Raw genomic sequence first — 20888 nt, 5'->3', positions numbered from 1 at the left:
TATCAACAAGAGGCAATCGGACGAAAAGCGACTCCATTGGTCTACGTAAACGCACCTGCTGGATCGCTTTTGTTTTTTCCAATTAAAGAATTTTAAAAATATCTATACTTTAATATGTTAGAACCCGCTGAAATTAATGGAGAACTGCAGGTTCATTTTTAAAATAAAACGCCAATTCATAAGTATTACAGTTACGTGATTGACTAGTTGACCGCATGACCAAACCAATTTCCGGTAATGCTGTTGAATGGAGTCAAAAGGAGTGATGTGTGCTTAATGACAGAAAAATTAAGAAATATTCACCTGGTTTTCGCCGCTTGGTGCTTTTAGGATCCTTCCCGGCTAGGTGGGGAAAAAAAGTTTTGAAAAAGTTCCCGTGGTTCCCTCTAGTGGAAGAGTCAGCGGCGGAAAAAAAAACATGGCGACCCGGAGTAGCTGCTCAACTCTCTGCGGAAAGTGAGGCAAAAGTCGGGCGTTTTGCGAGCGACGGGGTCTCGGTTGTGAGGCCTCGTGGAAACGGGGGAAGGAGGTCGGAGGATGTCTCGTTGGGTGCCCACCAAGAAGGAAAAGTACGGCGTTGGTAAGTACAAATCAAAAGCAGCAACTCCATCGTTAGCGCCGTTTAGCTCTCACATAGAACAAGTTTGGGAAGGGAGGGGAACAGAAGGGACGGTGAAGCCGAACACGACCGCTACTCTCCGGCTTCTCCTTCCAGTTCGGAGACTGGAAGGAGAAGTTTTGAAGCGGAATGGCTGAAAATGAGTCTGCTTTTGCGCGGTGGCAGTGGCGGTGAAGACGCTGGGAATTGTTCCGAGGCGCGCCTCGGTTGCTGTTTCCTGTGCGGACGGACGAGAGGGGCCTGAATCACGACCTCGCTCCGCTTCCAAACTCTTCCACTTGAGCTTTGCGGAGGCAACTTTTTACAATGCAAACTTTGGCTCATTTCTGCTTTTTTTTACTACGTCTCTTTTATAATTGAGCGGTCTGACTTCACTGTTCCACTTTACTTCACGTCCCTCGACAAGGTAGGTGTGTTGTTACGTCCATGCTAATGTGATAAATCACTCCAGGATTAGCTCAATACCTGGAATGTGTCACAAATGACATTCTAAATCAGGGGAGTCCAAACCTCTTCGTTTGCGGGCCGCATACAAAAAAATGCAAGGAGGAAAAGGCCACTTTAAAATTCGTCATCTTTTTGAAACACACTGAAGTCAGTGAAGAATGTATCTCATCATTGATTTGCACGTTATTCAGCATTTCATATAGATCAGCATTTTGTCCACTTTTATACCCACAAATTGGTGATGAAAAGTTTCTGTCATCAGTGTCCACTGATTCTCTTCCAATATAAACAGCAGTACGCAGAAATAAATTTCCTGCAGTAACTGTCTTGTGATAATTACCTTGACTTAATTTTAAAAATATATGAACATTCAGGGGGAAAAAAATGTTCTGGAAGTGAATTCCTGTAGGTTAGCATCTCTGAGTCGGTATTGGTTGGCGGTCTCATCGTTGAAAGATTGGATTAGTGTTTCCGATTGGTGGTTGCGGTTGTCTGCCCCGCAGACGGCGCTCATTTGGAACAGCCGGTGACACAGCCGAGCGATGTCGCGACCGTAAGTCACAAGTCGCCCTTCACCCAAGGCAAACAATCTTAGATGCGGGTGGCTGCCAAATATGTTCGTCATTAAACCCTTACTGCTACCGTTCGAGCCATGCGTCTTAAATCATCAGCTCTGACCTGCTTCTCATGACGGATGTGACGTTTGCCCTCCTCTCACCGTCCGTTTCAGGTCCAATAAATATGGGGAAGGCTGTCTCGGCATCCCACATTTCACCGTGATGCCCGTTACTGTTCGCGACCGCCTTTGAGACACTTCTTCTTTTATCATGACACCACCGCGGTTGGTAATAGTGCAATAATAGGATTTTGGGGGGACGTGAATGAGGAATAATTGTAGCTCTCACTCACTAACTGCTCACACCAACAAGGGCACGGGCTCAGGGGTCGTTTCATTTTGCCCGCACTCACGACTTCCCCAAAAAAGCAGCTCATATTACTGTTTTGTTTTTAAAAAAAATTAAACTGTGTTATACCTTCAAACTAATAACCGACCCATGAAGGAGAAGGATGCATCAGGTGTTTAACTCCTGGGCGACTTGTCTCCCGGTTCCATGTCTGTGCCGTTTTAACAGAGCAGCGACTTTGACAGGTGGCGTCAAGGGGGCTTAACTTTGGGGCGACTCAAGAGACTGGCTAGCACTCCTTCTCCTTTTGGACAAAGGCTGCCAAAGATGCAGTGGAACCTGTGTGGCAGTGTATCACGCTCCCCCCTCCGCTCCCCTGCCGGTATTGATCCAAACAGGCCTAACATTGTCTGCCGAGGTGCCCCCGCCGCGCTTCTATTGCCGACTTGACAGATGGTCCAATGGCGTGCGCGGTGTCGGTGTGAAACGCAGTTCAACCACGTCGACCGGCATCATTACATAATTTAGACGGGCCTTGGTGACAATAATGCAGCAGAGCCGCTCGACTGTCAACTTCTATTAGGCGGCTGGTGGCGTGAAAGTGGAACCCCCCTCACCAGCCCCCAAGTTTCGCCTGATACTCTCTTTTTTTTATTTTCTTTGCCAATAATTGACAAAATAATGTCACCTTGGAAAACCACAGAAAAAAGGTTTCACACCCATTTTGATAAAATTCCTTGATGAAATTGACCCTACGAGACACTCATGCAAGCTCGTGTGACTCTCGAAAGTTTGGGTCTCACACAAGCTTGCAAAGTTTGTTAAAAGGTTAACGACAAACTTTTGGACATGAAGTGCTCGCAACCGCCCCCCCAGCAACGCTTTAATCTATCAGAGTTTTGCTCGCAAGCCAACGGGGGCTTCGACATTGGACAACCCGTCTTCTTCAGCGCACCAAGAACTAATCTCACAAGTCCGACACTTCAAGGCTGTCTATCAGCGCTTGTTGTGAAAGTCCCCAAAGCTCTTTGAAAGGAGGTTGCCTCTTATTTATTCGCAAATCAACAGGCTCAGCATCTCTTGGGCAATTGGGGTCATACTGTCAACATCAACTTAAGTCCTTGTTATTGTTGCGTTTGTCCCATGTTTTCCATGGCGCTGTCAGTCACTGTTTGGGTCCCTGGTAAAATAATTTGGGTCGTGTACGCAGAGTCCTCAGTTATGGTCCAGATGATCTACGTTTCTTTGTGAGTAACCTGCTGTTTGCAGCCATTTAGCCAACTCCACTCGCGAATGCGGAACAACACCTACGTATGGGTTTCGGCGAACAGTACATGCACGAGGGCGGCGGGAAAGCCAAATTACTTTCGAGTCTGTCGCTGATGGTGCTTAATGAGCACTTTCAGTCTGGAGCTCAAGGCCGCTCTTTTGCAGTCGAGGAAATCTCAACAGGAAGTCACCACCCCCCCGCCCCCCATCTCCTCTTGAGCCAATTATAAACAATGGCCCCTTGAAGACGTTTTTATGAAAGTGTTGGCATGATTGGGCTAAAATGTGTGAGTATAGCGAGAGGGAGAAAAGCTTCCTACTGACCCCCCCACCCCCCACCCCCTCTTCTGATCGCACACAAGCGAAGAGGAAATGTCGCTTGAGATATTAAACAAATCACAATGGATGGAGAGCTTCCAGTAAAGGCCGAAGGAAATATGATCCTGCGCAGGAAGATGAACTATGTATCATTTTGGCAAGTTGTCCAAAAAAGAAAATAAAACGGAGGGTTGCACACCAACTCTGAAATTTGCAGACTCCCGCTTTAACTTTTGAGCAAGCTGCGGTGCGAACCTGCGACCTTTAAATAGTCGTGCTTTTGCAACTCTTTCTCGGTGACTCATCCATTCCAAAGCAAACGCACTTCAAGTCGACCGCAGATCTCAAGACGAGGCCGAAGACTCTTCATCTGCATTGACGGCTTTGTAAAGACGCCGCCCCACGTGCTTTACCGAATTCTATCATCACCTCTGCCAACCTCAAAGCGTCCCTAAAACGTATGTTTGATTTTTGTCATGGGATGTTCCAAGCAAAAACTTACAAACAAAATGAGGTGATCACAAGTCAGAGGTCGACCAAAGCTGGGACATGGGATATTTCGACAGAGCATGCGGGCCCGCTTAAAAATAAACACACAGGCATTTCCTGCCATTAGCAATGGCATAATGGAGCGCTCCCTGTTGTAAAGTGACCGAACCCCTGTTCTGTTTTTTTTGTTTGTTTTTGTTTTATTTCACGGCCTTTGCCCCACGTCGGTACCTTTTGTGTACTTGAAACAAACCGCGTGCGTTTCCCGCTGGTAGCGCGGGTCTTTGTTCACGTGTCAGCAAGTGGCTCTGGTGAATTCTCGGGCCTGGTTGGGTTCTTTGAGGCCACAGAAAAAAACACTGGCGTGTATTTATTGATGGCAACCTGACACACGAGGCTAATTGAAATACGCAACTGCTTAGTCTCACACCGCCTCCAATGTTTTGGTCTTTCCCGCCGCCTGTTGATGATGTCGGCGTCAGCGTTAGCCGACGTGGGCGGACGTTGTAAACACACGCCAGTTCCTCCTTGTAAGACTCCCTCTGGTCTTTTTCAGCCATCTACAACTACGATGCCCGCGGAGAGGAGGAGCTGTCGCTGCAGATTGGAGACACGGTGCACATACTGGAGACACATGAACGTAAGAATCTTAATCTCATCTGACGTTTTCTCGATATAGGGAAGTACAATCTGTCAAAACTTCTCATTCGCTGTAAAAATTCTCCATGGGTTCCTGTATTCTTCACCATACTTGCCATGCATTTCCTATTTGTGTATGTTCTCTTGTCTTTTCTTTTTTTTCCCTTGCAGACTGGTACCGAGGGCATCGGCTGAGGAGGAAATCCAGAAAGGTGAGCGTCGGGTTAATACTGTCAAGTTCTGACCCAGTTCTTGACCCGTACATGTTTTGCATTGACCTGTCTGACCTGTGTTCCACTCTGGCAGGGCATCTTTCCCGCCTGTTACATCCACTTGAAAGAGGCCACTGTCGAGGGCAGCGGGTCAGTACTCGAGCAGCACGTTTCTGTGAATGCGCAATAACGTTGCTTTCCTGTTGGGCTGCCAGGTTCGAGACCTTTCAAATGAATTCAGAGATTTGCTTCCAGAGACATTGTACAGGTTGGAGGATCATTGCTGAAAACGTTCCAAGACGCAGGACGATGTCGTGCACAATTGTGGAGATGCAGAATTATTTTATTTTTTTTGTAATTCGCTAATCGTAAACCTTGAGATGCACTCGGGTCCCTGGCATGAGTTGCCCCTTCTCACAAGATACTGTAAAAAGTGGAGGAGATTGGTTCGCACTTTCCCTCACTTCGACATAGTTCCAAGATGCCACCGGATGGCGCCAACGCAATATTTTATTTCGGGGCCCGAGCGATGAATAAAATCGATTTTAAAAAGAGACAATACTGCCTTCGTTTTATGACATGCGGTTCCTTGTGAACAGCCGTCACCATGCTCTGTTTCGATTTGTGAGTAAACCATCGTATTTGCCTTCGGTCACCGCAGGCAAAAGGAGACGGTCGTTCCCACTGAGCTGCCGCTGGTGCAGGAAGTCACCACAACGCTGCGGGAGTGGGCATCGATATGGCGCGATTTGTACGTGGTAAGTGGCAACTTTCTTTTGTCGGTCTATGAATCTCGTGAGTGTGTTGACAGAAATTTGGGGTGCTTGCAGGGAGACAAACGCGAAATGTTCAACTCGGTCCGGGACATGATCTACGACCTGATTGAATGGCGTTCGCAAATCCTCTCGGGCACGCTGCCGCAGGATGAACTCTCCGAGCTCAAACAGAAAGTCACGTCCAAGATCGACTATGGCAACAAGTGAGGATTTGCTTGTTATCCTCTCTAAAACCTTTCTTTGATAGCACCACTCGTTAAAAAAACAACAACAACAAATAAACAAAACATCTTTATCATTTGACCAAGGCGGAGTGGTTGAGAAATAAAAACCGAATGGCTTAAATGAAGATTTAGCCTTCTTCAGTACCCATAAAGTGTGAATGTGTGACGTGCCAATGGAAAATATGATGTCGCGAGAATGATGTCAATTGCGCGGAAGGGGGATGGAATGCCGGTTGTCATTCATATTTCAACAGGTGAGTTGATTAAAAAATAGACGCGGTGGAAATTTAGTCAGAGTCAACACGGTCATGAAGAGTGTGACAGATTAATGGACTTTTCTGTAGCTGGGATTAATGACGCAGAAGGGAAAAGGATCGGGTGCTGACGTTCTTAATCACCTTTTGTGGAATATTTGGCGCCCACTACCAATTTTTTTTATTTCTACGAAGGAAGAATGTGTAACGAGAGAGCGAATTTGATCCTATTCTTTTTTTTTTTTTTTTTCCAGGTACTTGGATCTGGACCTGGTGGTTCGGGACAAGGACGGAAACATTCTGGACCCGGAGCTGACAAGCACCATCAACCTGTTTCGAGCTCACGAGACGGCTTCCAAGCAAATCCAGGACCGCATCCAAGAGGAGAAGGTGAAACAAAATCCCGGCTGGAGACCTGCAACCATGCTTTGAAGCTCGAACTCTGACTTCAAACCCTAATTTGAAACCCAAATTTGAAAAGCCAACCCAGCCGCCCTAAAAAAACGGTTTCAATGGAAATTCTTCTTTTTGCCTTCAGTCGCAGAAGCAGAATATCGACCTGAGTCGGCAGGCCAAGTTCGCCTCCACGCCGGCGTTTGCGCTCTTTGTCACGCTCAAGAACGTAGTGTGCAAGATCGGAGAGGATGCCGAGGTGCTCATGTCGCTCTACGACCCGGTGGAGTCCAAGTTCATCAGGTGAGTCCCTCGAGGAGGACACGCTGAGTGAGCGAGCCGTGGGGTATTGATTGATTTTTATTGATTGATTTTTTTTTTCTCTCTCTGGCAGCGAGAACTACCTGGTTAAGTGGTCCAGCTCCGGTCTGGTGAAGAACATCGACCAGCTTCACAACCTGCGTGCCGTCTTCACCGTGAGTTGCTTTTCAACTTGGAATGTGATCAGCGTTTCCAAACCTCCCCAAAACAACAGCACATGTATTTGTCATGTGTTTTAGAAAAATAGCGCTCCATATTTTATTTTACAAAACCCAACAGACACAATAAAACGGAACGTAAGGATTTTTATTGATTTATTTATGTGGACGTTTTGAATAGCTGTCTTTGTTTGACTGTAAACGTCCACTGGGAGTGGCAACTCTTTGCTGAATTGCTGCTTATTGTGAAGTGAGTTGCATTGCACCGCTGTGCTGTTTTGCTCAGTTGAGCGGCAGCGGTGGTTTTGCTGCTTGACGATTTGTTTCCTCTCAGGATTTAGGCAGTGAAGACCTGAAGCGCGAGAAGATCAGCTTTGTGTGTCAGATCGTGCGAGTTGGCCGCATGGAGCTTCGCGATAACAACACCAAGAAGCTGACGTCAGGCCTGAGGAGACCCTTTGGCGTGGCAGGTGAAGCCCGCCGTGCGGTCCTTTAAAGGATGGTTACCCGAAATGTCTTATCCTTTAATAGATCGGGGCAGTGGGACAAATAAACATTCAAAGTATCATCTACTGTATTATTATTATAATTATCACCCCTGGACACGATGTGCGAAATGAACGCGGCTTCCCCACTCTGAGGCCATTTTGTGTCTGTGCCCCACCAATTTTCCAATAATGCTCTCCTTGTCCCTCCTCCCTGCAGTCATGGACGTCACTGACATCATCACGGGCAAAATGGATGACGAGGACAAGCAGCACTTTATCCCGTTCCAGCCGTAAGTGCACAACGCGATCATTCTGTGGCCGGCCGCGGCGCCGCCCCCCTTCGATTCCGTTCCCCCTCCAGTCCTTGACACCTGATTAGCGCCGACCTTAAGAGGCGTGCGTTTCTCCTTTCCCCCGCTGACTCAATTAAGGCAATCTCATTAACGGGCTGCCACTCTCGCAGACAGGCGGAGCAACCTTTTGCTTAACGCCATTTTCCGCATAATTGCAAACGCTTCAACGGGGCCAACAGGTGACCCGGAATTTCATCCGTCCGCATAAATTATGCTCATTACAGCTCATCTACAAGCAGGTGCTTTATGTGTTTAAACAGACAAAGCATCAGGAAAAAAGTGCTACCTTGACTTGCTTTAATTCATTCCATGGCTAAGCTCTTAATTCAGTTTACCAGTACTCAGTTCTACTGTGATCCTTTTTTGTGACGCGGTTTTAAAACGGCGAGTAAAATTCAATTTAATGAAGGGAAACTGAATAAATGTGGTTTTAAAACAGCAGGTAAAGATCCAGTTCGATGAAGGGAAACTAAATAACGTTGGCACAATTACACAGAATAAAAATATGGAAAATAAAATGAGCAGAAATAAGACGAAATCCTTTATTTTAGGACTAACCCTCTCATGACATCAAAAGTACCCAAAAAGGAAAAGTCATTGACCTCCGCACACAAAGCACCTTTGTCCACAATCATCAACACTCGTTTTTATATTAGCACTTCAGTATCTGGCGAGGGACATTGTTCTCTTGATTATGCGGCGCCAGATTTTGCTCCAACGAGTTAAGCTACCACATTTTGTGTGTCTGACATTGTGTCCTGAGTACTTCCCGCACTTCGCTATCACCATTACACTTGTTTCTCTCAGCATCACCGGCACATCTGCTATGAAAACATGACGCCAAATGACGAGTACATAATTAGCATGGTTTTTTTTGATCGCCCAGGAAGTTTCCATCTGTGAAGACCCACCGACGCCAACTGGATGCTGTTTCCGAAACGATCATTTCTGCTTCACTGCTAATGAGCGGAATTGTGGGGGTCTTTCATTGCCCATTTCCTGTTTGTTTGTTTTTTTAACTCATTCAGGGTTGCCGGCGAGAGCGACTTCCTGCAGATGGTCATCAACAAAGTCATAACGGCCAAAGAAGTCAACCACAAGGGCCAAGGTAAGCGCCCATGATGTGTGATTGGAGCATAAAAACGATTGTATATTCAGGAAAAGCTTTTCATGCTCAAACGCAACATCGCTCTTTGTCAAGCATTGACACTGTCCCTGTACCTAAAATAACCTCCCGCGCATCTCCATGGTAGCAGCATTCTTCCGCTAATTAAGACACACGGCTCTTCTGCTAAGATATGATCACAGATTTGACACGTCTGCGCAGGAAGGAAGAACATGCAAGGTGTCTCCTGGCTCTGTCAGCAGCTGTAAAGCCCTCCCAAGATAAATCGAGCACTCAGTCGCAGCTAGCCTACCAAAAGGCTTCCAGCTAGTCTCATAACAACATGAGGCCTCTCTAAAGCCGATCAAAAGAAAAGGTTGAGGGAGATGAATTCAGTGCGGGTGGGGGGGCTTAAAGAAAAACACGCTCATTGAGTTGATCCTTCGATGCTTGCCTACGATGCGTGTCCTTTTAGTGATGGCATCATGAAAGATGCCAAAGTAAAAACAAAACACATTAAAGTATTTTCATTATTATTGTAATAACCTTTATAAATCGTTAGGCCTGTGGGTCACCCTCAAACTGCTTCCCGGCGACATCCACCAGATCCGCAAGGACTTCCCTCACTTGGTGGACCGCTCCACAGCCGTGGCTCGCAAGATGGGCTTCCCAGAAATCATCATGCCTGGTTTGTGGAACATCTTTTCCCGAATTTCACAATGTCTTGTCCACTTTTAACATCACACTGTTGTTTCTATTTGCCACAACTTCTGTACTAATTTCCGCTAGCCTACGCAGACATTTATTTGTTTGGTAAAATGATATGGATGATTCAATGTGCAATGTTGAATTCTGTTATCTATTAGGTATTTTTTAATATCACATCAGGGTGTGTAGATTTATTTTTCCTCTTTCAGTAAGCCTGACAATTGTGTTTTCCCAAATGTCACATGTGTGTTTTTCCTGTTTCCTGTACACTACAATGTTGCTGCTTGGCCACTTCCTGTTCCACTTATCTGTTGTTGCTTTCCAAAAGGTGACGTGCGAAATGACATCTACCTGACCCTGGTCCAGGGAGACTTTGACAAGGGGAGCAAGACCACCCCCAAAAACGTGGAGGTCACCATGTCCGTGTACGACGAGGATGGCAAAAAACTGGAGGTACGACATCAAAGCTGATCTAGTCAGCTAAACATATCTTCGGGTTGAAAACTTGTACGCCGAAATGTTTCCTTTTTAAAAAATATTATTATTTTATAGATATGATTGAAGGTATTTTGGTTTGCGTCGAGTCTCCAAAGCCTTTCACTTCCATTTGGACTCATCACTCCATCCAAAATTTGCATACCAGGTGCAAGATATTTTTTAATCATCTGCCAGTCCGTCCGTGTCTCGTGTCCTAATTAAGCTTTAGCGCCCTCTAGAGACTCCAGCCAGTGGCCGGCCTTTTTTTCTTTGCGCCGGATGTTTAATTATTGCCGACCCTTGCTGGGACGACACCTTTTGTACTGCAGAGGCCGTCGGCTAATAGGGCGCATGGGAGCTGTACACCCCAATGTGGGAGGAAGATTGTCTGTGGAACATAATTTACTTTATTTGCGAGCTATCTTCAACAAGAGTGGAACCTCCAACGTCAAAACCAACGACGCTCTTCTGTTGCCAGAAGGTTTTGTGATGCAGCCAAGTGACCTCTCGTCATCCTGGCACTCCTTTTTCCTTTTTTGGCTGCCATGAATCTCGGCAGTTTATAAAGTGAGTAGTGTGCCCCCCCAGTCACGTTCAACTGGGGGCCCTGTTATTCCTCATAATTGCCACTTGTCAGAAGGCATTAGCGTCGGATGAGCTCAGCGTCGGAGAGTCAGCTGGCATCGTGCGAAAACTCATCCGCTGTCGGGCCCTTGCCTCGTCGGTCCGCGGGATTTTTTTTTCCCCATATACACGCTGAACACCTTAAATAATAAATTTCTCATTTATCCATGAAATCCGCAAGGCTTTCGGGAGCTGCTGGCGGTGCTTAAGCACGGGGAAAAGGCCTGTACCCCGCAAGTGGAGCGCATTTTATTCAACAAGTGTGAACGAAACGCAGTGAGAAAAGCGCAGCCATTTTGATGATGTGCATTTGTGGCCAGGGGGCGTGTTTATTTACTCAACTGCAGAGTGGAGGAATTGGCACCAAGCCAGAGACCCATCTTTGTGTCACACCCAACAAGTTAAACACCCCCAACAACACTCCTATTGTCAGCTATGTATGCCAGTAGTTCCCAACCACTGTGCACACAAGTGTTTGTTGAAAGATTCTAAAGTGTGCCATGGTAAACGATTCAATTTCACTTCAGGTTCCCGCAAAGTGAAAATGAACATTTTGAATTTGACACATCATAGAGAAGTGAGTCCAAATAGGCTCAGCAGTTCATAAAAACATTTGGATAATAATTTTTTTTTTTTTTTTGTTCATCTGTATCTTCCAGAATGTGATTTTTCCTGGTGCCGGAGACGATGGGATCAGCGAGTACAAGTCAGTCATCTACTACCAAGTCAAGCAGCCACGGTGGTTTGAAACTATTAAGGTATTCCCTTAATATACCACTTAACGAATACAAGATGGCGTGTTTGCTGAATTGCTTACGAAAAGGTTTTTCCATGCGCTGTTGCTCCACACATTCCAGGTGGCGATTCCCATAGAAGACGTCAACAGGAGCCACTTGCGCTTCACCTTTCGCCACCGCTCGTCGCAGGACTGTGCGTACTGCTACTCATTTTTCTGCTTTCCTGTGCAAATGATCTATTCTCTTTCTTTTATTTAATTAAAAAAATTTTTGATCCGTTTGGTTACAGTGTTTAAAAAAAACAAAACTATTCCATTATTTGATTGCAACTTTTCTCCACAGAACAATCCATCTTTATTGATATACAAGGGGCAATTCAATAATAGAATCTGACTTTTTTTCTTGAACAAAAACCTGACATTGTCCTTTAAAAATATATAAATATATATTTCTTCAACTATGACTTTTTTTTTCTTGAAAACACAGACCATTGACATGACAGCTCGCCCAGCATTCTTGTTCAAGGGCGAGTTAATTCTCATGTATTTTTGTCCTTTCCCAAATGCACCTTCATATTTATGCTGGCAGTAGCTCCTCTGCTCTAAAATATGCGGCACAGCAAAGTAAACATAAATCTAAAGTGACAGCTTAACTTAAAGTCAAAAGGCAGCACACCTTCAGCACAATTGTAACTTTGATTGGCCCACAAAAGGAAATGTAGCCCAAAATGAACTCCTTTCCCTCACACTTACCTCAGCCGGATGCCGTGCACATTGCCTTCTTCTCTCCACTGGCCGCCAGCCCAACAATTATTCACTGCTAGGGCCAAACGGTCCAGCCGGAATTTATACAGATAGAATGCGCGCCACATCGGTGATGAATCACACCTGCCCCTTGCGTAAATCTACGCTTGTAGATCGTAATGGTGGATGCCGCCGCGACCTGAAGTTTCTCCAGAAAACGGGGCCTTAAAAAAAGAGGGGGGGGGGGTAAAATTAATTATCGGGTAAAAAAAAATTACCTGATAAAAAAAAATCTAGCTCCCCCCCAAAAAAGCCTTCATATTGTTGTTGTTTCGCAAAATAGGTCTTGAAAGTACGTTTTCAAGATCTCTCCATGGCTTTTGTGTCTTCTGTTTTTCTTTCCCCTCACAGCAAAAGACAAATCGGAGAAGATCTTCGCCTTGTCTTTCGTGAAGCTGATGAGGTACGACGGCACCACCCTGAGGGACGGCGAGCACGATCTCACTGTGTACAAGGTACGAGAGCAAACCAGCCCCTCCTAAAATACGCTGGAGTAGGAGATGTTGTTGCGGGCCGCTATAAATAATCCTTGTGAATTGTATCGCGCAGTCAAATTGATTTAAGATCCACTTTTGCTTGACTGTGGCCACTAATGTCATTTCAAATGTGTTTTCTTTCCTATTATTGGGAAAATGTTTTGAAGGACGTGCGCAATGAAAAAAAAATGAAACGGCGCCTCCACTCTTCTCCATTTTGCGTTTGCAAAAGGGTGCCTAAGGACATCCGCATTTGAGCAGTAACGGTCCAGATGTTGAGGGAAATTTCCTCTCGACAAACTTGCAGGCCGAAGCCAAGCGTTTGGAGGACTCGTCCTTGTACTTGAACTTGCCCGCCACCAAGCTGGAACTGGAGGAGAAGGGCTACTCCAGCACAGGCAAGAGCACCCACAACCTGGGAAACTGCACCGTCAGCAAGGACTCCTTTCAGATCTCCACTTTGGTGTGCTCCACCAAGCTCACGCAGAATGGTGAGCAACGCCACACACACGTCGCCATAACGTTCTACCTACCTTAACTTCTCAACTACCATCCTCAGGTTGCATTTTTACAAACCCAAACATGGTCGGGGGGAAAAAATCCTTTTTAGCCGTCCCCCAGGCTTTTAACTTGTTGAAGCTTTTTTTTTTTTTAATTACACGCTTTAAAAAATGTCCCTCCTATAAGATTCCCGCCCCATTATAAAGACGAGAGCATGTTTAACACCGAAGGTCATGGCCTGTGAGGCTCTTTGCGTGTTGGCTCATTGGAAGTGAACCAGTGCAGTGAGGCCGCTGGCGCGGTTCAGTAAATATTCACACGTTAATGCCGAGCATTTTCTGTTTCAATTGCGCCGCGGCAAGGTCACCTTTTTGTGCCAGAGCTATTTTATTCTTTTTTTTTTTTCCGAGAGCATTTGTTGACTTTAATGACTGCTAACAGCAGCTGTGCTCCTCTAATTTCACCACATTTTTTTAATGCGATTTAAGTATCAGCCTTAAAGAGAGAACTATTTGGTATTTTATTTTTTACTATATACAATATCTAATGAACCTATTAATTTCTGCCAGCACTCCTTAACTACCTATCTTATTGCCTTTCTTTCTTCCCAATTTCTCTTTCCAATCCTCCTCCGTCACTCTCATAACTTCTTAACTTCAAACCAACCTGCCTTCCATCCGCCTTCAGACGATACCACCTCCGTGCACTTTGGGTAAAGCTTTTGTCTTGGTTTGTTTTCCCAGTGGACCTACTCGGCTTGCTGAAGTGGCGCTCCAACACCAGCCTGCTGCAGCAGAACCTCCGACAGCTCATGAAGGTGGAAGGCGGCGAGGTGGTCAAGGTCAGGACTGGGCATTACCTACCGAATAGGGTAGCGGTTTCAAGACAGGGTTCGGGTTTCCAACCAGGGTTGGGTTTTCCAGCCTGGGGTTTCAGTGTTGGGATGACGTCAAGCCTCGTAGATTCAAAATAGGTTTTCAGGCTTGTGTTAGGTCTTCAAAGACCGGTTTCAAGTCCGGGCTTCCTTTCTGGATCAGAGTTTTAAACTCGTGCTCGGTTTTCAAATTGGAGCACAAGAATACATTTGTGAAGTAGTACATTTTTGCAAAGTTCTTGTTAATTAGGTTCCACAGAAAAACGTGCGTGTGTGCAGACTGCTGATGATTGGCGCCTTCTGTGTGCGTGTTTGCTGGTGTTAGCGGCGCTTTTCATATTAGTAAACTTTTCAGCAAGGCCGGCTAATACATCTCACTCGTCTGCCTCCGTATGACAGACAAACACGCCGGGCCCTAATGTGATTCATCATGTTTATGTGTCGCCAGATGGATTTGCAGTCAAAAAGAAGGAACGAAAGAAGCAAAGAAAGCTGGCTTTGTTGTAGTTATGGGATATGAGTCATGGAAGTGTTGAAATTAAACACATGCTGGGTCTTGGGTTCAGGCTTCAAACGAGGGTAAGGAAATCAAAGTTTAGGTTTGAAACTAGGGTTTGGGCTTCAAAATGGGGTTCCCGGCCAGGGCTGGGGTTTAAATTTTAGGGTTTAAAAGGGATTTCAACAACATTTTCAAACTAGGATCAGGGTTTAAAATGATTTGTTCCAAGTATGAGTTGAAGACAGGGGGTTTTCAACAAGGGCAAAGTGGGCTTTGGACACTTTGTGGCACATTGTGTCCTTTTCAGTTCCTGCAAGACACGCTGGACGCTCTCTTCAACATCATGATGGAGAACTCGGACAGCGACACCTTTGACACGCTCGTCTTTGACGCCTTGGTGAGTGAGAAACCGGAGAACTTAGAATTTTGGCACTTATGTAGAATTTGCTCTTAAATGTCAGCCATTGCTAATCGAGGTATATCGAACAACACATGTAAATCAGGCCCAACTCAATGGGCATGATGTGCGTGACTAAGAAAATGCCCCCCATCTTCTTTGCTCAGGTGTTCATTATCGGGCTCATCGCCGATCGCAAATTCCAGCACTTCAACCCGGTTCTGGAGACGTACATCCGCAAGCACTTCAGCGCCACGCTGGCCTACACGTGAGTTGGATGGCGCCACGAGGGAGCGACGCACGGATGACACGCCGTGTGTGTTTGGGCAGGAAGCTGACCAAGGTTTTGAAGAACTACGTGGACAATGCCGAGAAGCTGACGGAGCAGCTGCTGAAGGCCATGAAGGCCCTGGAGTACATCTTCAAGTTCATTGTGCGCTCACGGGTCCTTTTCAACCAGTACGTGATATCCAGGCTCTCCTTTCATAACAACAATGATGATGCTGCAGTGTACATTAAAAATACTAAATGCAAACATGACATTTACACAAAAATATTACTGGTATCAAAAAGATGTTAGGAAAGAGCACAAAATATTACAGCAAAAAAAAAAAAAAAGTATTTTTTTAATCTGTTCAATAATTAAAAGATAATACCAAATCACTGCAACAAGATTTGGTAAAATAATACCAAATATGGGGCAAAAAAATAAAAGAAAAACTATCAGTGGTACTCTTCTGAGTTCTCTATTCCTATTCTGAGAGCATCATGAGTGTAGCGCTGATGGCTAACTGTTAGCTGTGCTCCCCTGGCAGGCTTTATGAGAACAAAGGAGAAGCCGACTTCATGGAGTCTCTGAGGCACCTCTTCACCTCCTTCAACCACATGATGAACAGCAACTCGGAGAATACGGGCATGGTGAAGGTATTTGGATGCCTTCTGATTCCGATGCTCTTTGTTTCATCCTTCGCTGCGCTTTCTTTGACTGTCTTTTCTGCGTAAACTTAGTGTGTGAGGACTGCACAAACGAGCCGAATCATGCTCTTTGCTAGCCCGTCAATGCTGTCTCCCATCGTGTGTTAGCATCGAGCTAGTTATTTGCTTGTTTTATATTTAACACTAACTGCGAGTGGCACTTGACAGTTCAAAAGACTGAAAGATTTGTTCACTATCTGCCAAACTGCTGCTATCCCTCGGCATACATGGTCCAAAAAAAAGTCTTGGGCTTTACAGTATGTGCAGTCCAGGCTTCCCTAGATGTCCCTTTCATCACTTCATACTATTTGTTTGTTTCTTCTGTCTCTGTGTCTTTTCCTCCTCTCAACCTTGACTGTCCTGTGAACTGCTGCTCCTCTTGGCTTTTTGCCCTTTAGCTGCTCCTCAAGGTATTTATCTCATTTCATATAGCTTTAGTGTCAGCCATTGCAAATTGAAATGTAAATCACCTTTAATTCAGTTTGTCATCAAAACAGGCTGCGGAGGCCAGCTCGAATATAGCCAATTGAATCCGAATGTAGCTTGACATTCTTTTCCTATGACGGCACTTTGTTCAAAGTGGCACGAAATGGACATTTTTTTGACCAACAGTTGTGGTTGTTTGTCTCCAGGGTGCTGCACTCAAGTACATTCCCACTATTGTCAATGACGTCAAGCTGGTGTTTGATCCTAAGGAACTAAGGTAAGAAATGTCATACCTGAACATCCCAGATGCAAAACCAAGACGGCATTCGCCAATTTGTCAGACAAATAATCCCATTGATTCAGTCGGCCGTGGCGCTTTTCAGCTCCCTGCACTCTTTAGTTTCCTTCCACTCCAATGCGCCAACAGCACGTCTTGAGCCAATAAAGCTTTGTTAAACTCTGCAAATATTTGCTTCGCAGTCACTGGAGTCACAGACCTGGGAAATAAATACTCCAGTCAATCAGCAGCCGGCTCTTTGTAAATAAAACACAGAATTTGGAGTCTGACCACCTGCTCTGCAAATATATCAGGACATGGAACGATAAATCGTTCAAAACTTAGATGTGGCGACGCAATATTAAAGCTGCCGGTGATCCGTGCTTTGCTTTTTCAGGAACGGCGTATTTGAAGTATGACAAATAAATATTAGAAAAATGCAAACATTTTCAAAAAAATAAAATAAAAAGTAGACAAAATAGATTCAATAGAAGTACAAAAGGAGGTGGTCAAGGGGCTCCTAATGACCTTTGTTCTTTCTTCATTTCCACAGCACGCTGTTCACGGAGTTCATACTAAAGGTTCCTCCGGGTCGCCTGGTGAAGCAGAAACTGGACTGTCTGATCGACATCGTCCACAGTGATCTCTTTACCCATCACGGTACGAAACAGTAATGGAATAGGTCACGCCACCTGCCTGCGGGCTCACTCGCTAAAAAGGCCATCAGCCAGGGGTCTGTTTTCTCTTCTTACCACAGCAACACAGTGGTGAAAAATAGTAAACCCGAGTCCGCGCTGAAGTTTTTGCTTTTCGGAGATAGTCATCGAAGCTCGTTTATGTCACCTGTAAAAATCTGCATTTCCCCTTTTTGTCTGTGTGTCATGGAGTAGGGGTGACAAGTACTGACGTTATCATTTTCGAAAATGTACTTGGTAATTTTCCGCCTTGAGTGGTAGGATCTGAAGCCGTTTTGCACTGCTCGTACAAGACAGTGTTTTTGTACCTTGCTGTTCTGTGTAAACTGCAAGTACACAGAAGAAGGTGGTGAAACATTTTCTGCTCTCTGGGTGTGGTATCAGAAGCCCCTTTTACACTGCATGTAAAAAGATGGCCTTCCCCCCTGCCTTTTCCATGTTGCTGTTCTGTTAAACACCTGTGTGTCAGGGATTTCCTTGATGCCGGGTTGCGGGCGGAACACCTGTTGTCATGTTTCCAATTCGTCTGGTAAGTGCATTGTTTACATTGAATCCCCGAGCTCGGAGGAGGAATCCATTCGAGAGCGCCACCCGTCTGCATCGACATATGCCGCGCCACCCCCCCAGCCACCATTGGCGACTGTTTTGCGCTCTCCGCAGATTGCCGTGAGATTCTCCTGCCTCTGATGACGGAGCAGCTGAAGTTCCACCTGGAGAGGCGCGAGGAGCCCAAGGCCTGCTGCCAGCTGCTCAGCGACATCCTGGAGGTGCTCTACAGGAAGGACGTGGTGAGGAATGCCCGGGTTCAGGCGCTCCCTGTGGGCGACCCCCCCAAAAATAATCCAGTTTTATTGCAAACATGCTGCGCTGCCAACTGTAAGTTACCAGGAGTTACTTTTGTGCTCATGTGTTGCTCACCTGTATGCAGGGCCCCACCCAGTGGCATGTGCAGATCATCATGGAGAAGCTGCTTCGGACCGTGAACAGGACCGTCATCTCCATGGGACGAGACTCCCCCCACATTGTAAGTCGACATTGACGTGCACACACTCTAACTTTCAGAGGTTTAAGACGGTCTTACTTAAAACGGAATGCTTTCACTCACAATTTCACTCAAAGAGGTTTCGATCTATGGAGCAGACATTTTTTTTTTTTGTGCATCTTATCTTCTTGCATATGTCTGATCTCCAACTCATTAGACGATGGCCGATGCCTGGCAGCAACGTGTGCAAAGTATAAATACTCTGCACAATTTGCATGACTTTAATCCGTCTCCCGAGCAGTCTCCAAATAAAAGTACTTTTCATTTGTTCCCTCTTCGAATGCCGTGCCTTATCTCTGACGTGCGGTCTGCCTTTGTTAGTTTGTCATCGGACGTTGACAAGAGCGGATCATCAATGTGAAATTATAAAGTGCATTATTTTATTTTTTTAATGGAGGAGTTTTTGAGGACACTCAATATGACGCGCTTAAAATACAGCTACAGTGACTTATTTCCCCCCCAGAATGAGAAATAATGTACAAAATCCATTTTTGCCTGAATTCTCAATGGTAAAAATAACCAAGAGCAGCTGTCCTACTGCATTTTGCCCTTTTGGGTATTATCCGAAACCCCTTTCTATGCTGCCAATTAAAAGCTTGAAGTTGTTTCCCGCTTCGCTTTTCTTTAAAAAAGGCATTCACCGAATGGAGCTTGCCATTTTTATTCTAGTAATGCATTGCGACTTGTGTTTTGCCAATCGCTCTGCATAAAATGCTTCCTCCACAGTCTGGAGTCGGCCATGGACTCCCTCTACTGTGTCCTCTCCCAGCTTTCCTCTCCGATTCATTGCCGTCCAAGACTCTCTGCCGGGCCTTGTGTTGTGCAAATCTTAGGCGATAACGCCATTGTTCGCCGGCCAGTTTCATTTCCTCGTTCATTCAGAGCCCGCTGAAGTGGCCGTGTTAATTAGCCAAAACTGCCGGCCCGAGTTGAAGATCCACACATTGAGCGCGGACACAAAAGGCTGCATGTGTAATGTCATCACTTTAGATGAACCGCTTTTCATCTCGCGGACACTTTGCATGCTAATATGGCCGCCGGTAAACAAGCTTCGCACCGGATGACGTCTTGCTGTTGAGACCTTTGCCGTTGGGGCCTTTTGATCCCGCAGCCCCCGATACTGGGTTGGCCCACCACTTTGCCCGTAAGGCAATCAGCTCTCCTGCGTGCGGGTTGTATTAAACCATCCCTCTCTTGCGGTGCGCATTCAATGCAGGCTCCCTGGTTAATGAAACTCCTCTGCCTGCCCGTGACCACCCGCGGTGCCACCTAAGTGTGTAATGCTGAGCGATAGGGCCTTCAAGTAAGCATAAATCGATTGTATTGGTCTGTCCCCACGTGCTGTTTTGATTTTACGCATTATGAACCAATTTATATTTAAATGTATTTATTTTTGACAATAAGAATAGAAATAGTTCAGTTTGAGTAAGCCTGTTTTGTGAAAAACGTAATGCTTAGGTTCAAAAGAAACTTGTCAACCATGTGCAGATTAATTTAGCCACTAAAGAGAAAAGAAATTGGACCACAGAACGTTATTTACAAGTGTGAAAGTGGCCTGGAGCCTTGCTAAAATGTATTTCCTTTTCAAATCAAGGGGTTCTGCCTTTGAAACCGCTCCCAGAACCGTTTAATCATCAGTCAGGTTGAATTTTTATTTTTATAATTTTTTTTGAGCAGCTTTGGCAGTAAGCGCGGCCGTCATCTCCAACAGCGGTCACAGTATCCCGGCCGCTGACCTTGTCCCACTGAGTGGCATCCTCTCCCGTTTCAATTTATGCATTAGTGTTCTACTCCGTTTCCCTCCGCTCACTCCTCAGTTTTCCCTGGCGCTCGGACGGAATGTAGATGAAGCGGCGTCACGCAGACGGGTCGCCGCGCTGCCCTTCGGATGATGTCGAGCTGGATATTGCAGTGTTGCAAATTCACCATTCATGTGGGGAACATAACCTACCATCATTTGCTGAAAAATTCGCTATTTGTGTCTTTTGTGCCTTAGCCGAAGCCATGTGTAGTATATAAAAGTATTGCTTTGGCGCCATCTGTCACATGACCACTTAGCATCTTTGAAGAGCGAGTAGTTTGACTTGATTTTCGTATTACTAAACGGTGCTTGTTCTACACTGCCACGATCTCGTGTTATTTCAATACGTCGCCTTCCTGGATTGACATGCTGTTTGTTGTTTCCTGCGTGACAGCAGGCACTGTCACGTTTTCACGCCCCCAAAGCCCACAACTCCCCGCCCCCCAAAAAGGAAAACTTCCGTTTTTAGATCTTTGCCTCGCTGCCTTTTTCTCTTTTGCTACTGAACTCAAAGTGCTGCAGAGCCAAGAAGCAGAGCGAGAAATGGCACTGCATCGTAATCAGTTGCTCTCCCGCGTTCAATCTCTGAGTGTCTTTTTTTTTTTT

At 45.7% G+C, this 20888-nt stretch overlaps 1 protein-coding gene across 1 annotated transcript in view; it reads left to right on the top strand.

Annotated features, from left to right (window-relative positions):
* The first annotated feature begins 403 nt into the window (after nucleotides 1-403).
* dock1 (dedicator of cytokinesis 1) overlaps nucleotides 404-20888 on the top strand; it is a 55996-nt gene continuing 35511 nt past the window's right edge. Inside the window, exons 1-27 of the mRNA XM_086138036.1 lie at nucleotides 404-580; nucleotides 4604-4687; nucleotides 4858-4898; nucleotides 4993-5048; nucleotides 5560-5656; nucleotides 5729-5877; nucleotides 6407-6542; nucleotides 6691-6848; nucleotides 6940-7021; nucleotides 7359-7494; nucleotides 7730-7802; nucleotides 8894-8973; nucleotides 9533-9658; nucleotides 10007-10131; nucleotides 11439-11537; nucleotides 11637-11709; nucleotides 12671-12774; nucleotides 13103-13286; nucleotides 14040-14137; nucleotides 14977-15066; nucleotides 15234-15334; nucleotides 15397-15525; nucleotides 15882-15990; nucleotides 16674-16744; nucleotides 17298-17404; nucleotides 18100-18227; nucleotides 18368-18463. Coding sequence (XP_085994162.1) covers nucleotides 538-580; nucleotides 4604-4687; nucleotides 4858-4898; nucleotides 4993-5048; nucleotides 5560-5656; nucleotides 5729-5877; nucleotides 6407-6542; nucleotides 6691-6848; nucleotides 6940-7021; nucleotides 7359-7494; nucleotides 7730-7802; nucleotides 8894-8973; nucleotides 9533-9658; nucleotides 10007-10131; nucleotides 11439-11537; nucleotides 11637-11709; nucleotides 12671-12774; nucleotides 13103-13286; nucleotides 14040-14137; nucleotides 14977-15066; nucleotides 15234-15334; nucleotides 15397-15525; nucleotides 15882-15990; nucleotides 16674-16744; nucleotides 17298-17404; nucleotides 18100-18227; nucleotides 18368-18463 — 2775 coding nt within the window. The 5' untranslated portion in view covers nucleotides 404-537. The remainder of the gene's footprint in view (nucleotides 581-4603; nucleotides 4688-4857; nucleotides 4899-4992; nucleotides 5049-5559; nucleotides 5657-5728; nucleotides 5878-6406; nucleotides 6543-6690; nucleotides 6849-6939; nucleotides 7022-7358; nucleotides 7495-7729; nucleotides 7803-8893; nucleotides 8974-9532; nucleotides 9659-10006; nucleotides 10132-11438; nucleotides 11538-11636; nucleotides 11710-12670; nucleotides 12775-13102; nucleotides 13287-14039; nucleotides 14138-14976; nucleotides 15067-15233; nucleotides 15335-15396; nucleotides 15526-15881; nucleotides 15991-16673; nucleotides 16745-17297; nucleotides 17405-18099; nucleotides 18228-18367; nucleotides 18464-20888) is intronic.

Source organism: Hippocampus guttulatus, chromosome 19 (genome assembly GCF_054856545.1).
Source record: "Hippocampus guttulatus isolate MCC_2025c chromosome 19, RoL_Hgut_1.0, whole genome shotgun sequence".
Lineage (NCBI taxonomy): Eukaryota > Metazoa > Chordata > Actinopteri > Syngnathiformes > Syngnathidae > Hippocampus > Hippocampus guttulatus.
Note: the sequence above shows the minus strand (reverse complement) of the source record. Positions and strands in the feature narration are given on the sequence as shown.